Consider the following 17,594-nt stretch of genomic DNA (forward strand, 5'->3'; position numbering starts at 1 on the left):
GTCTCAAGTACTCGCTAACACAGTGCCCCAGGTACTCACTACAACAAGTACTGACACAGTGCCCCAGGTACTCACTACAGCAAGTACTGACACAGTGCCCCAGGTACTCACTACAGCAAGTACTGACACAGTGCCCCAGGTACTCACTACAGCAAGTACTGACACAGTGCCCCAGGTACTCACTACAACAAGTACTGACATAGTGCCCCAGGTACTCACTACAACAAGTACTGACACAGTGCCCCAGGTACTCACTACAACAAGTACTGACACAGTGCCCCAGGTACTCACTACAACAAGTACTGACACAGTGCCCCAGGTACTCACTACAACAAGTACTGACACAGTGCCCCAGGTACTCACTACAACAAGTACTGACACAGTGCCCCAGGTACTCACTACAACAAGTACTGACACAGTGCCCCAGGTACTCACTACAACAAGTACTGACACAGTGCCCCAGGTACTCACTACAACAAGTACTGACACAGTGTCCCAGGTACTCACTACAACAAGTACTGACACAGTGCCCCAGGTACTCACTACAACAAGTACTGACACAGTGCCCCAGGTACTCACTACAACAAGTACTGACAGTGCCCCAGGTACTCACTACAACAAGTACTGACACAGTGCCCCAGGTACTCACTACAGCAAGTACTGACACAGTGCCCCAGGTACTCACTACAACAAGTACTGACACAGTGCCCCAGGTACTCACTACAACAAGTACTGACACAATGCCACAGGTACTCACTACAACAAGTACTGACACAGTGCCCCAGGTACTCACTACAACAAGTACTGACACAATGCCCCAGGTTCTCACTACAACAAGTACTGACACAGTGCCCCAGGTAGTCACTACAACAAGTACTGACACAGTGCCCCAGGTACTCACTACAACAAGTACTGACACAGTGCCCCAGGTACTCACTACAACAAGTACTGACACAATGCCCCAGGTACTCACTACAACAAGTACTGACACAGTGCCCCAGGTACTCACTACAACAAGTACTGACACAGTGCCCCAGGTACTCACTACAACAAGTACTGACACAGTGCCCCAGGTACTCACTACAACAAGTACTGACACAGTGCCCCAGGTTCTCACTACAACAAGTACTGACACAGTGCCCCAGGTACTCACTACAGCAAGTACTGACACAGTGCCCCAGGTACTCACTACAACAAGTACTGACACAGTGCCCCAGGTACTCACTACAACAAGTACTGACACAATGCCACAGGTAATCACTACAACAAGTACTGACACAGTGCCCCAGGTACTCACTGCAACAAGTACTGACAGTGCCCCAGGTTCTCACTACAACAAGTACTGACACAGTGCCCCAGGTACTCACTACAACAAGTACTGACACAGTGTCCCAGGTTCTCACTACAACAAGTACTGACACAGTGCCCCAGGTACTCACTACAACAAGTACTGACACAGTGCCCCAGGTACTCACTACAACAAGTACTGACACAGTGCCCCAGGTACTCACTACAACAAGTACTGACACAGTGCCCCAGGTATTCACTACAGCAAGTACTGACACAGTGCCCCAGGTACTCACTACAACAAGTACTGACACAGTGCCCCAGGTACTCACTACAGCAAGTACTGACACAGTGCCCCAGGTACTCACTGCAAACAAGTACTTGACACAGTGCCCCAGGTACTCACTACAACAAGTACTGACACAGTGCCCCAGGTATCACGACCAACAAGTACTGACACAGTGCCCCAGTACTCACTACAACAAGTACTGACACAGTGCCCCAGGTACGCCACTAACACAAGTACTGACACAGTGCCCCAGGTACTCACTACAACAAGTACTGACACAGTGCCCCAGGTTACTCACTACACAAGTACTGACACAGTGCCCCAGTACTCACAACAAGTACTGACACAGTGCCCCAGGTACTCACTACAACAAGTACTGACACAGTGCCCCAGGTACTCACTACAACAAGTACTGACACAGTGCCCCAGGTACTCACTACAAGTACTGACACAGTGCCCCAGGTACTCACTACAACAAGTACTGACACAGTGCCCCAGGTACTCACTACAACAAGTACTGACACAGTGCCCCAGGTACTCACTACAACAAGTACTGACACAGTGCCCCAGGTACTCACTACAACAAGTACTGACACAGTGCCCCAGGTACTCACTACAACAAGTACTGACACAGTGCCCCAGGTACTCACTACAACAAGTACTGACACAGTGCCCCAGGTACTCACTACAACAAGTACTGACACAGTGCCCCAGGTACTCACTACAACAAGTACTGACACAGTGCCCCAGGTACTCACTACAACAAGTACTGACACAGTGCCCCAGGTACTCACTACAACAAGTACTGACACAGTGCCCCAGGTACTCACTACAACAAGTACTGACACAGTGCCACAGGTACTCACTACAACAAGTACTGACACAGTGCCCCAGGTACTCACTACAACAAGTACTGACACAGTGCCCCAGGTACTCACTACACACAAGTACTGACACAGTGCCCCAGGTACTCACTACAACAAGTACTGACACAGTGCCCCAGGTACTCACTACAACAAGTACTGACACAGTGCCCCAGGTACTCACTACAACAAGTACTGACACAGTGCCCCAGGTACTCACTACAACAAGTACTGACACAGTGCCCCAGGTACTCACTACAACAAGTACTGACACAGTGCCCCAGGTACTCACTACAACAAGTACTGACACAGTGCCCCAGGTACTCACTACAACAAGTACTGACACAGTGCCCCAGGTACTCACTACAACAAGTACTGACACAGTGCCCCAGGTACTCACTACAACAAGTACTGACACAGTGCCCCAGGTACTCACTACAACAAGTACTGACACAGTGCCCCAGGTACTCACTACAACAAGTACTGACACAGTGCCCCAGGTACTCACTACAACAAGTACTGACACAGTGCCCAGGTACTCACTACAACAAGTACTGACACAGTGCCCCAGGTACTCACTACAACAAGTACTGACACAGTGCCCCAGGTACTCACTACTACACGTACTGACACAGTGCCCCAGGTACTCACTACAACAAGTACTGACACAGTGCCCCAGGTACTCACTACAACAAGTACTGACACAGTGCCCCAGGTACTCACTACAACAAGTACTGACACAGTGCCCCAGGTACTCACTACAACAAGTACTGACACAGTGCCCCAGGTACTCACTACAACAAGTACTGACACAGTGCCCCAGGTACTCACTACAACAAGTACTGACACAGTGCCCCAGGTACTCACTACAAGTACTGACACAGTGCCCCAGGTACTCACTACAACAAGTACTGACACAGTGCCCCAGGTACTCACTACAAGTACTGACACAGTGCCCCAGGTACTCACTACAACAAGTACTGACACAGTGCCCCAGGTACTCACTACAACAAGTACTGACACAGTGCCCCAGGTACTCACTACAACAAGTACTGACACAGTGCCCCAGGTACTCACTACAACAAGTACTGACACAGTGCCCCAGGTACTCACTACAACAAGTACTGACACAGTGCCCCAGGTACTCACTACAACAAGTACTGACACAGTGCCCCAGGTACTCACAACAAGTACTGACACAGTGCCCCAGGTACTCACTACAACAAGTACTGACACAGTGCCCCAGGTACTCACTACAACAAGTACTGACACAGTGCCCCAGGTACTCACTACAACAAGTACTGACACAGTGCCCCAGGTACTCACTACAACAAGTACTGACACAGTGCCCCAGGTACTCACTACAACAAGTACTGACACAGTGCCCCAGGTACTCACTACAACAAGTACTGACACAGTGCCCCAGGTACTCACTACAACAAGTACTGACACAGTGCCCCAGGTACTCACTACAACAAGTACTGACACAGTGCCCAGGTACTCACTACAACAAGTACTGACACAGTGCCCCAGGTACTCACTACAACAAGTACTGACACAGTGCCCCAGGTACTCACTACAACAAGTACTGACACAGTGCCCCAGGTACTCACTACAACAAGTACTGACACAGTGCCCCAGGTACTCACTACAACAAGTACTGACACAGTGCCCCAGGTACTCACTACAACAAGTACTGACACAGTGCCCCAGGTACTCACTACAACAAGTACTGACACAGTGCCCCAGGTACTCACTACAAGTACTGACACAGTGCCCCAGGTACTCACTACAACAAGTACTGACACAGTGCCCCAGGTACTCACTACAACAAGTACTGACACAGTGCCCCAGGTACTCACTACAACAAGTACTGACACAGTGCCCCAGGTACTCACTACAACAAGTACTGACACAGTGCCCCAGGTACTCACTACAACAAGTACTGACACAGTGCCCCAGGTACTCACTACAAACAAGTACTGACACAGTGCCCCAGGTACTCACTACAACAAGTACTGACACAGTGCCCCAGGTACTCACTACAACAAGTACTGACACAGTGCCCCCAGGTACTCACTACAACAAGTACTGACACAGTGCCTCCAGGTACTCACTACAACACGTACTGACACAGTGCCCCAGGTACTCACTACAACAAGTACTGACACAGTGCCCCAGGTACTCACTACAACAAGTACTGACACAGTGCCCCAGGTACTCACTACAACAAGTACTGACACAGTGCCCCAGGTACTCACTACAACAAGTACTGACACAGTGCCCCAGGTACTCACTACAACAAGTACTGACACAGTGCCCCAGGTACTCACTACAAGTACTGACACAGTGCCCCAGGTACTCACTACAACAAGTACTGACACAGTGCCCCAGGTACTCACTACAACAAGTACTGACACAGTGCCCCAGGTACTCACTACAACAAGTACTGACACAGTGCCCCAGGTACTCACTACAACAAGTACTGACACAGTGCCCCAGGTACTCACTACAACAAGTACTGACACAGTGCCCCAGGTACTCACTACAACAAGTACTGACACAGTGCCCCAGGTACTCACTACAACAAGTACTGACACAGTGCCCCAGGTACTCACTACAACAAGTACTGACACAGTGCCCCAGGTACTCACTACAACAAGTACTGACACAGTGCCCCAGGTACTCACTACAAGTACTGACACAGTGCCCCAGGTACTCACTACAACAAGTACTGACACAGTGCCCCAGGTACTCACTACAACAAGTACTGACACAGTGCCCCAGGTACTCACTACAACAAGTACTGACACAGTGCCCCAGGTACTCACTACAACAAGTACTGACACAGTGCCCCAGGTACTCACTACAACAAGTACTGACACAGTGCCCCAGGTACTCACTACAACAAGTACTGACACAGTGCCCAGGTTACTCACTACGAAGTACTGACACAGTGCCCCAGGTACTCACTACAACAAGTACTGACACAGTGCCCCAGGTACTCACTACAACAAGTACTGACACAGTGCCCCAGGTACTCACTACAACAAGTACTGACACAGTGCCCCAGGTACTCACTACAACAAGTACTGACACAGTGCCCCAGGTACTCACTACAACAAGTACTGACACAGTGCCCCAGGTACTCACTACAACAAGTACTGACACAGTGCCCCAGGTACTCACTACAACAAGTACTGACACAGTGCCCCAGGTACTCACTACAACAAGTACTGACACAGTGCCCCAGGTACTCACTACAACAAGTACTGACACAGTGCCCCAGGTACTCACTACAACAAGTACTGACACAGTGCCCCAGGTACTCACTACAACAAGTACTGACACAGTGCCCCAGGTACTCACTACAACAAGTACTGACACAGTGCCCCAGGTACTCACTACAACAAGTACTGACACAGTGCCCCAGGTACTCACTACAACAAGTACTGACACAGTGCCCCAGGTACTCACTACAACAAGTACTGACACAGTGCCCCAGGTACTCACTACAACAAGTACTGACACAGTGCCCCAGGTACTCACTACAACAAGTACTGACACAGTGCCCCAGGTACTCACTACAACAAGTACTGACACAGTGCCCCAGGTACTCACTACAACAAGTACTGACACAGTGCCCCAGGTACTCACTACAACAAGTACTGACACAGTGCCCCAGGTACTCACTACAAGTCTGACACAGTGCCCCAGGTACTCACTACAACAAGTACTGACACAGTGCCCCAGGTACTCACTACAACAAGTACTGACACAGTGCCCCAGGTACTCACTACAACAAGTACTGACACAGTGCCCCAGGTACTCACTACAAGCAAGTACTGACACAGTGCCCCAGGTACTCACTACAACAAGTACTGACACAGTGCCCCAGGTACTCACTACAACAAGTACTGACACAGTGCCCCAGGTACTCACTACAACAAGTACTGACACAGTGCCCCAGGTACTCACTACAACAAGTACTGACACAGTGCCCCAGGTACTCACTACAACAAGTACTGACACAGTGCCCCAGGTACTCACTACAACAAGTACTGACACAGTGCCCCAGGTACTCACTACAACAAGTACTGACACAGTGCCCCAGGTACTCACTACAACAAGTACTGACACAGTGCCCCAGGTACTCACTACAACAAGTACTGACACAGTGCCCCAGGTACTCACTACAACAAGTACTGACACAGTGCCCCAGGTACTCACTACAACAAGTACTGACACAGTGCCCCAGGTACTCACTACAACAAGTACTGACACAGTGCCCCAGGTACTCACTACAAGTACTGACACAGTGCCCCAGGTACTCACTACAACAAGTACTGACACAGTGCCCCAGGTACTCACTACAACAAGTACTGACACAGTGCCCCAGGTACTCACTACAACAAGTACTGACACAGTGCCCCAGGTACTCACTACAACAAGTACTGACACAGTGCCCCAGGTACTCACTACAACAAGTACTGACACAGTGCCCCAGGTACTCACTACAACAAGTACTGACACAGTGCCCCAGGTACTCACTACAAGTACTGACACAGTGCCCCAGGTACTCACTACAACAAGTACTGACACAGTGCCCCAGGTACTCACTACAACAAGTACTGACACAGTGCCCCAGGTACTCACTACAACAAGTACTGACACAGTGCCCCAGGTACTCACTACAACAAGTACTGACACAGTGCCCCAGGTACTCACTACAACAAGTACTGACACAGTGCCCCAGGTACTCACTACAAGTACTGACACAGTGCCCCAGGTACTCACTACAACAAGTACTGACACAGTGCCCCAGGTACTCACTACAACAAGTACTGACACAGTGCCCCAGGTACTCACTACAACAAGTACTGACACAGTGCCCCAGGTACTCACTACAACAAGTACTGACACAGTGCCCCAGGTACTCACTACAACAAGTACTGACACAGTGCCCCAGGTACTCACTACAACAAGTACTGTACTCACTACAACAAGTACTGACACAGTGCCCAGGTACTCACTACAACAAGTACTGACACAGTGCCCCAGGTACTCACTACAACAAGTACTGACACAGTGCCCCAGGTACTCACTACAACAAGTACTGACACAGTGCCCCAGGTACTCACTACAACAAGTACTGACACAGTGCCCCAGGTACTCACTACAACAAGTACTGACACAGTGCCCCAGGTACTCACTACAACAAGTACTGACACAGTGCCCCAGGTACTCACTACAACAAGTACTGACACAGTGCCCCAGGTACTCACTACAAGTACTGACACAGTGCCCCAGGTACTCACTACAACAAGTACTGACACAGTGCCCCAGGTTCTCACTACAACAAGTACTGACACAGTGCCCCAGGTACTCACTACAACAAGTACTGACACAGTGCCCCAGGTACTCACTACAACAAGTACTGACACAGTGCCCCAGGTACTCACTACAAGTACTGACACAGTGCCCCAGGTACTCACTACAACAAGTACTGACACAGTGCCCCAGGTACTCACTACAACAAGTACTGACACAGTGCCCCAGGTACTCACTACAACAAGTACTGACACAGTGCCCCAGGTACTCACTACAACAAGTACTGACACAGTGCCCCAGGTACTCACTACAACAAGTACTGACACAGTGCCCCAGGTACTCACTACAAGTACTGACACAGTGCCCCAGGTACTCACTACAACAAGTACTGACACAGTGCCCCAGGTACTCACTACAACAAGTACTGACACAGTGCCCCAGGTTCTCACTACAACAAGTACTGACACAGTGCCCCAGGTACTCACTACAACAAGTACTGACACAGTGCCCCAGGTACTCACTACAACAAGTACTGACACAGTGCCCCAGGTACTCACTACAACAAGTACTGACACAGTGCCCCAGGTACTCACTACAACAAGTACTGACACAGTGCCCCAGGTACTCACTACAACAAGTACTGACACAGTGCCCCAGGTACTCACTACAACAAGTACTGACACAGTGCCCCAGGTACTCACTACAACAAGTACTGACACAGTGCCCCAGGTACTCACTACAACAAGTACTGACACAGTGCCCCAGGTACTCACTACAACAAGTACTGACACAGTGCCCCAGGTACTCACTACAACAAGTACTGACACAGTGCCCCAGGTACTCACTACAACAAGTACTGACACAGTGCCCCAGGTACTCACTACAACAAGTACTGACACAGTGCCCCAGGTACTCACTACAACAAGTACTGACACAGTGCCCCAGGTACTCACTACAACAAGTACTGACACAGTGCCCCAGGTACTCACTACAACAAGTACTGACACAGTGCCCCAGGTACTCACTACAACAAGTACTGACACAGTGCCCCAGGTACTCACTACAACAAGTACTGACACAGTGCCCCAGGTACTCACTACAACAAGTACTGACACAGTGCCCCAGGTACTCACTACAACAAGTACTGACACAGTGCCCCAGGTACTCACTACAACAAGTACTGACACAGTGCCCCAGGTACTCACTACAACAAGTACTGACACAGTGCCCCAGGTACTCACTACAACAAGTACTGACACAGTGCCCCAGGTACTCACTACAACAAGTACTGACACAGTGCCCCAGGTACTCACTACAACAAGTACTGACACAGTGCCCCAGGTACTCACTACAACAAGTACTGACACAGTGCCCCAGGTACTCACTACAACAAGTACTGACACAGTGCCCCAGGTACTCACTACAACAAGTACTGACACAGTGCCCCAGGTACTCACTACAACAAGTACTGACACAGTGCCCCAGGTACTCACTACAACAAGTACTGACACAGTGCCCCAGGTACTCACTACAACAAGTACTGACACAGTGCCCCAGGTACTCACTACAACAAGTACTGACACAGTGCCCCAGGTACTCACTACAACAAGTACTGACACAGTGCCCCAGGTACTCACTACAACAAGTACTGACACAGTGCCCCAGGTACTCACTACAACAAGTACTGACACAGTGCCCCAGGTACTCACTACAACAAGTACTGACACAGTGCCCCAGGTACTCACTACAACAAGTACTGACACAGTGCCCCAGGTACTCACTACAACAAGTACTGACACAGTGCCCCAGGTACTCACTACAACAAGTACTGAACAGTGCCCCAGGTACTCACTACAACAAGTACTGACACAGTGCCCCAGGTACTCACTACAACAAGTACTGACACAGTGCCCCAGGTACTCACTACAACAAGTACTGACACAGTGCCCCAGGTACTCACTACAACAAGTACTGACACAGTGCCCCAGGTACTCACTACAACAAGTACTGACACAGTGCCCCAGGTACTCACTACAACAAGTACTGACACAGTGCCCCAGGTACTCACTACAACAAGTACTGACACAGTGCCCCAGGTACTCACTACAACAAGTACTGACACAGTGCCCCAGGTACTCACTACAACAAGTACTGACACAGTGCCCAGGTACTCACTACAACAAGTACTGACACAGTGCCCCAGGTACTCACTACAACAAGTACTGACACAGTGCCCCAGGTACTCACTACAACAAGTACTGACACAGTGCCCCAGGTACTCACTACAACAAGTACTGACACAGTGCCCCAGGTACTCACTACAACAAGTACTGACACAGTGCCCCAGGTACTCACTACAACAAGTACTGACACAACAAGTACTGACACAGTGCTCCAGGTACTCAATACAACCCAAGTACTGACACAGTGCCCCAGGTACTCACTACAGCAAGTACTGACACAGTGCCCCAGGTACTCACTACAACAAGTACTGACACAGTGCCCGCAGGTACTCACTACAACAAGTACTGACACAGTGCCACGGTTCTCCTACAACAAGTACTGACACAGTGCCCCAGGTACTCACTACAACAAGTACTGACACAGTGCCCCAGGTACTCACTACAACAAGCTACTGACAACAGTGCCCCAGGTTCTCACTACGACCAGTACTGACACAGTGCCCCAGGTTCTCACTACAACAAGTACTGACACAGTGCCCCAGGTACTCCCTACAGCAAGTACTGACCACAGTGCCCCAGGTACTCCACTACAACAAGTACTGACACAGTGCCCCAGGTATCAATACAACAAGTACTGACACAATGCCCAGGTACTCATCTACCACAAGTACTGACACAGTGCCCCAGGTACTCACTACAACAAGTACTGACACAGTGCCCCAGGTACTCACTCAGCGAGTACTGACACAGTGACTTCTGTCAGTGCGGTCCATTCTATTGTTACGCTGTCAAGGCAGCTCGTAGTTGTGGTCCTGCTCGTCGTCTTTTGCCATCGGCGTGCCCCGTGAGATGGTTTTTGGCTGGGCCCGGTGATCTGGGTGCTTGGGGCCATTTGTTGTTTTTCGTGGTGGACAACTGGCCATGATGCTGACCCATGCCTCTCATTACCCTTCACATTCACAGAGCAAGCGAGGGCACCCACGTCTCGCCACCCTGGAGACCACGGTGCCGAGATGTTAACTACCTCGCCTGGTGTACAGGTCGTGGGTCGATCCCGACCCTGATGCCTGTATATTTGGAGTTTGCAGTGTCTATCTCCCCGTGGTCGCGTGGATATTTCTCCAGATCCTCTGGTTTTCTAGGTAACGTGGACCCTTTATCGTCGTCAGAGTGAAGACATAATTTCCGTGAAATTACCACAGTGCATTCCACCCATTATAAATGGAGATTCGTGTTCACAGCAAGTACGGTATTGTAACGTAAAAAAAACATCATACAATGTGCATTCTCATTCTATTTTCATTCGCTTTAATTGTTGTGTCCGTCTTCTTTCGACGCCATTACCTGTGCGTTGGTGAAGTGCCGCGGGAGACACCACAGAATTGAAGTGCTCAATAAATAAATATATGCAAACTCTTTATTAATTCCGAGTCCTCCGTTGTTCTCCTTTATTGCTTGGTGCCACTTATTTTGGGCGCTGTATTCAGTTGTCATAATTATGTAAGGGCACGTTGTTGCTTGGGTTCACCACATCGGGCGTAACAAATGTAAGTTCATTGAAGGATCGTATGCGTGCGTGTGTGTGTGCGCGTTTAACTTCTTTTGCACCCGAAGTAGCCAACCATACTAATCGAAGGACAACAAACTCGACACAAAAAGCAGTTCTAAAGAAATGAGATATCAATCTAGATTCAAAAGTGCACAAGCTCCAGTGGCTTCCTAATATCGGAAGGAAAGAGCGTTCCAGACGGCCGCAGGATCGACGGTTTAGCCAAAAGCCGCTGCTATGAGGATGACCGAGGGGGAGTTCGCGTGATGGTGGTTTACGCTCCTTTCACGAGATCAACGTGCTTGACTGGATGATTATCTCGCGGTCAATCAAACGTTGAGCACCGAGAGTCGGACTGACAGGAGGAAAGGCTGAAATGCTGAAAGGATTGTGTGGCGGGAAAGGGAATCCTCAAATCCAGCGATTAGCGTTTAAAGGATCGTCAGATACACTATAATATATATTTTAAAAATTGCATTTAAACGCACCTGGCGCCAAATGCGACCCAAAGAACATTTCTACGACATTTAAATAAAACCCACCTAATTTGGCAAATTCTACTACTTTCATTTACCCACCCCCCCCCCCCCATCAGAGAAAAAACCGCGATGAGAGGAATTACACACAAGATTCCCGAATCGAAAGTGGGGTCGCTTCCGTGGCTCCCTCATCGCTTGAACGCCTTTGACTTCAGGATGCGTATGCTGTTCCTCATGGTGGAGCTTCTCTGTAAGACGACAACAGCAGCAGCGATGACACAAGCAACAGCAGCGATGACACAAGCAACAGCAGCGATGACACAAGCAACAGCAGCGATGACACAAGCAACAGCAGCGATGACACAAGCAACAGCAGCGATGACACAAGCAACAGCAGCGATGACACAAGCAACAGCAGCGATGACACAAGCAACAGCAGCGATGTCAAACGAGGAACGGCGCTCGCCAAGTTGTACGTGCCGCCACGCGCTCGCTCTTTGTTTTAATTGTGCGCGGTTATGGAATCCGACGATTCTCATTTCCCGCAGATGCCCACAGGTTCGACACTCTCCGAGTGACCCTCCGTGAATGCAGGGCTCTCTCTCTCTCTCGCTCGCTCTCACCTTTCTTGAAATCAAGACGCGCGGCACCCATCGTCGCTCCCATTTAATTCGTGAATCATTCCGAACCCGGACTTGGTTTATCTCATCCATAAGAGGTTTTTTTGGGTTAGATTGAGTAAATATAAATGTCGTTAAACCCGCCACCACCCAACATCGCCCATAAGTAAGGTTTGTCACGTAAACAAAACATGCCAATTAGAGAGTGAACCCACAACATTTACATTTCGAGTACGAAGTTTCATAAATGTCCATTGAGTTATCAATGTGATTCTCGTTCTATTTTTTTCCCTTCCTTCCAGTTTCGATTTCAAAACCCAGGTAAGACTCAGGTAAGAGTTTGGTAATTTGGCTGCACAGGTAAAGCCCTCGTCCTCACGCAGCCTGTCGTGTGTGCAATAAAGCAATCGTTAACCCATTCCCTTGCATTCACTCAACTTCAAGGCGAAGTGGTGCTTCGGGGTCTTAACAGCAGCAGCAGCAGCCCTCGGCTTCCACTGTGCTGTCGGTTCCGTTTTGTCGGACAAAGACCAAGGTTCTTATTTTGGGGTTCCCGGACGCCGCCTGGCCGCAAATGAATTCGGCGCGAGCGCCCCGAGGTGACGAGGCCAAACGGGTAACCGTGAAACCGAGACGCCGATCGAGGTTGTGGAAGGGGCTCGTTGGATGCTCGACGGCGAACGCCTACCTGCGTGATCCGCCGCACGGAGCTGCGGGCCGGGCTCTCGAGCCGGCCCAGCGCCTGCAGGAAGTCGCGCGACTCCTCCTCGGCCATGCGCTTGTCCAGCACGGCCAGGATGTCGCTGTCTGCCGGGGGAGGGGGGGGGGGGAGACGGGGTGGGGAGGCTCGTTACACGAAGCAGGCACTGCACTAGAGGCCTGTAGTGGTGGATCCAAAGAGAAGGGGCAATGGGGGTAACCGCCCCCCCCACCCCCACTCAACCTCAGAGACCCTGAATATTGGCGAGATGTATTTACTGGAGAACGTATAGATATCACTCGCCACGGTCGGTAGCGCAGTGCGCTAACTGCGGCGCCACTGCTCCATCCCAACTTTGAATACGTTTTTTAAAAAATGTAATACTTCACAGCTGCCAAATTTCGCCTTCAAATTTTCGTGACTGCAGGAATTCATATTCTTGGTTCTTTCGGTAATGTCACGTAGATAGAAAACAAAAAAATAAAATAAAAATTGAATATAATGAAAGCAAAAACTCATGACGTTTAGATCGCAACACAAACGGTCTTCATCAGGCGGAGAGAAAACAGGGGGCAAGCCTCCAAATGTAACTCCTTATAAGGGTTCCAGAGTGAGTGTTTTTTTGCTTTTATTATTTTAAATGTATTTTTAATTAAAATTTTCTTTTATTATTTTTCTTTTTCTATCTACGTTACTTTACCGAAAGAACCAAGAATATATATTTACAGCTGCCATTAGATAATTATGTACTCATTTATTGGTTTGTTTTCTGATATTTTACGTAAACTTAAATTTCATTTCTTTTTAATTAAGATGTAAAGACAGTCCTTTATTGGCCAGCCAGTAAAGTCTTCACTAACGACGGTGGCCGCGCTGCGTCCAGTACAAATCAAAAGCGGGCTGCTCAATTCACTTCCCGAAGATGCTCTCGGCACGTGGAGCAAAACGTCGGACAATCGCGCAGCGGGCGGCTCAACCCCTGCATTTCGCAAACGGCGATCACCAGTCCTGGTTGGCCGTCTAGCGTGGCTCTCCCGGGCTCCCGTCCGCGGCTCGGAGGCCGGTGAAGAAGACGCCGCTCGCCACGAGGCAGCGACAGGACCCGTCCTAGATTCAAAGGGTGACGGGCAGCAGACTCGTGTCTATCTCGAGATCGGAAACCGCCCCCACGACCCCGGGCGAGCTCACCGTAGTTATGCGGCCACAGCAGGAGGCTGCGCTGTCCCTGGGGCCTCCCGTCGGCGCATACTCCCGGCACCGTGCTCATCAGCAGCACGGCCTCGCCCAGCACGTCGGTGAGCAGCGTGCTCTTGTTCTTGACGCGCAGCAGCAGGCACGAGCTGCCGTTCCTCGCCTGCTCCTCGTCCACCTCGCTGCAAGCGCCAAAGCGCACGCGCGCGTTAACCGTCGCTGCCATCGGGCGCCATCTACTCGCTGCTGGATGAAAGCGCTCCCTGAGTTGTCGCTGCCCACGTCCTGCCTGCCGGGGAGGACGTGGGCAGCGAGGACGACGCCGATGACGACGCCGACCTCCCGTCCAGCGCCGCACGTGGGAACAGAGGTGAGGCTATTTTTTTCTGAGGGGGTGGGGCGTGCGACTTAGTGGACTAGTCGAAGCGATAATTGGCGGAGTGATTAATTAATTAAACTGAATTAAAATTAAAGTATTTTTATTTTACCAGGTAAGGCCCACTGCGCTAGATAGCTCTTCTTCCGAAGCGACCTGGCCACAAGCGATAACCAAATGAAGTGGCTTATCTTCGTGGAAATGAAGAGCAGTCAAATACTCTAAAACACATGTTGATTTTGAATGTGGAGGTAAAACCGGAGGACCTGGAGGAAAATACACACGACCACGGGGAGAGAGACACGCTAACTACAAACATACAGCAGGCTTCACGGTCGGGATCGAACCCGCGACCTCCTGTATACCAGGCGAAGTAGTTGACATCTCCCCACTGTGGGCGCCCATTAGCTGGACAGCTGAGCTTTAAACCGGATCCCAAACGTAACGCGGCCACCAGACCTGGATGTAGCCGAGGTTCCTTACACCCCGGGGAACAGCGTGCCGAGCGGTCGGTCCGCAGCTCGGCACGGACTGGGCTCTCCATAGGTAGAGGGCGCTCAGGTTTAGGCGCCGGATGTAAATGCCCATTCTCTCGCATGCCGGCACTCACAATCTGATCGTCTCGTCGATGATGAGCGAGGTGTCCTGCTTGAAGGACGAGGTCTTCATTTTCGAAGTACTCAAAAAAACGTGCGGCGGGCACATCCTCGCCTGGATGTAGATCATCTCCGGGGCACCTGCGGGACGGACAGGACGGTATGGGAGGAGAGCGGAGGCAACGTCAGGGCGCGTCCCCGCGGCGCAAAGCCAACGAGCCGTCTTTGTTCACTCCACCCCGGGGTGGCAGCCAAATCACAAACCAGAGCTGGGCTCGGTGGCGCATTCAGGGATAGGGGGGCAGGAGCCATGGGGGTGCCGGGGGGGGGGGGGGCGGCAGGTTTGTGAGGCCAGCAGTCAGCAACACGTGGGCTGGTCCAACCTCACTGTGTTGCCCTCCACACACTCCGCTCTCTCACAAAACAAAACTACAGCCTTCTATTGAAGCCCCCCCCCACCCCCAGTCAAACCTCAGTGGGAGGTCACTCCTCCTCCTCTGCTGGGGACGACTTTCCTCCAGCCGTCTTGTTCTCGTCTCAGGTGCTTCCTCCTATTCACCTCGGCCTATGCCTCCTCCCCTCTCTGCCTCATTTTCCAAACAATCCCATGTCCCGCTGTTCTGTACCGCATCTTGAGATGTGGTTGCATTTAGACGCTCTATATAAATCCACATTGTGGTATGTGTGTGTCTGTGTGCGCGTCTGCAATTTGGCACAGTCGGGAGCACAGGCGGCGCCATCTGCCATCGATCTCAGGTCGATTCAACCCATGCCACCCGGGTCTGTCCCGCGTGACCTCCTGCCAGCGAGCGTTCTGACGCTTCGCGCGAGAGCCTCGGAGTGCACCTAGCCCGGCGCAAGCGCCGCGGCGACGCCACCGTCAGTGACCGGCGAACGGCGCAGGAGCGCCGTTGGTGCCGTGGGGGCGAGCGCGAGCGGCCCTCACTGGCTTTCTCGGGCGGCGAGAGGTTCTTCACGTTGAGGATGCTGACCACGAGGCTTCGCCGACTGTAGGAGCACTGCACCGTGATGGTCGCTTGCTGGCTTGCCGCTTCTGGCGCCTGTAGCAAAAAAACAAAACAACAATCTTGACCCTGATGGTCATCGCCATCCACGCATTTAGACGCTCTGGATTTAAATGATTAGGCACGTGTCGTGATGGATACTGCAAGATCCGACCGTGTCCATCTAGTGCTTGCTGAGCTGCATTACATTGTAATGTTGTACTAATAACACAGTGTTTGCCACAAATGAACCACAATACCTTGCTGATCTCATAAACCATCACACGAACTCCGGTCATCCTCACAGCGGCGGCTTTTGGCTCGTCGTCGAACAAAGACGGTCACTGCATCGCGCACTTTCAGATGCGCTTCTGCGGCCATCTGAAACGCTCTTCGTTCCGAGATTAGGAAGCCACTGGAGCTATTCACTTTTGAATCTAAATTGAAAACTCATTTCTTTAGAACTGATTTTTGTGTTTAGTTTGTAGTCCTGCCCCTGCACCTCCGATTAGCACGGTTGGCTACGCAGGGTGCGAAAGAAGTTCAACGTACATACTTTGTCACACGTCGGTTTAGCTTTTGCAGGACTGTCAGGTGACTTCGGGGGTTTATAATCTAGCGATGTTTTAAAGCGCCGAGTCAGCACTGCCGCGGTCAGAGTATAGAATGGGCGCAGACGACGGTGAATAAACAACGTTTCGGTTGCGAGCTTACGGTATCAGCCTGATCGCCGATGACTTTGAAAACGCTCGATTTGTAAAATGTGCTCCTCCGTGTAATTTAGTTCAAGCTTGGCTGAAATGCGAACGTGCGGTCGGACCGTCCGAAAATCATCGCATTCGTTACGGAGAGACGACACTGTGCAGTGATGGGTAGGATAGGCTGCTGCTGCAGCGACCCACTTCATATTTACTGCGAGTTGTCAAAGGTTAATAGGGGTTCATCTTCTTGGTTCTTTCGGTAAAGTCACGTAGAAGGGAAGTAATAAAATAATAAAAATAAAACATAATAAAATAAAATAATTCTCACGACGTTTCGGCTACAACGCAAGCAGCAGTCTTCAGGTGAAGATTCTTCTACGTGACTTTACCGAAAGAACCAAGAAGATGAATCCCTGCAGTCACGA

General features: G+C 50.7%; 1 protein-coding gene across 2 annotated transcripts in view; it reads right to left on the minus strand.

The window, feature by feature from the left end:
- Nucleotides 1-11,356: 11,356 nt before the first annotated feature.
- LOC133345080 (BAI1-associated protein 3-like) overlaps nucleotides 11,357-17,594 on the minus strand; it is a 58,111-nt gene continuing 51,873 nt past the window's right edge. For both annotated transcript variants that reach the window (XM_061555544.1, XM_061555537.1), the window contains 5 exons: nucleotides 16,411-16,525; nucleotides 15,479-15,605; nucleotides 14,490-14,674; nucleotides 13,290-13,408; nucleotides 11,357-12,229 (listed from right to left, as the gene is read on the minus strand). In XM_061555544.1, coding sequence (XP_061411528.1) covers nucleotides 12,170-12,229; nucleotides 13,290-13,408; nucleotides 14,490-14,674; nucleotides 15,479-15,605; nucleotides 16,411-16,525 — 606 coding nt within the window. In that variant the 3' untranslated portion in view covers nucleotides 11,357-12,169. The remainder of the gene's footprint in view (nucleotides 12,230-13,289; nucleotides 13,409-14,489; nucleotides 14,675-15,478; nucleotides 15,606-16,410; nucleotides 16,526-17,594) is intronic.

Source organism: Lethenteron reissneri, chromosome 3 (genome assembly GCF_015708825.2).
Source record: "Lethenteron reissneri isolate LAM-NWPU_2019-01 chromosome 3, ASM1570882v1, whole genome shotgun sequence".
In the NCBI taxonomy this organism is placed as follows: Eukaryota; Metazoa; Chordata; class Hyperoartia; order Petromyzontiformes; family Petromyzontidae; genus Lethenteron; species Lethenteron reissneri.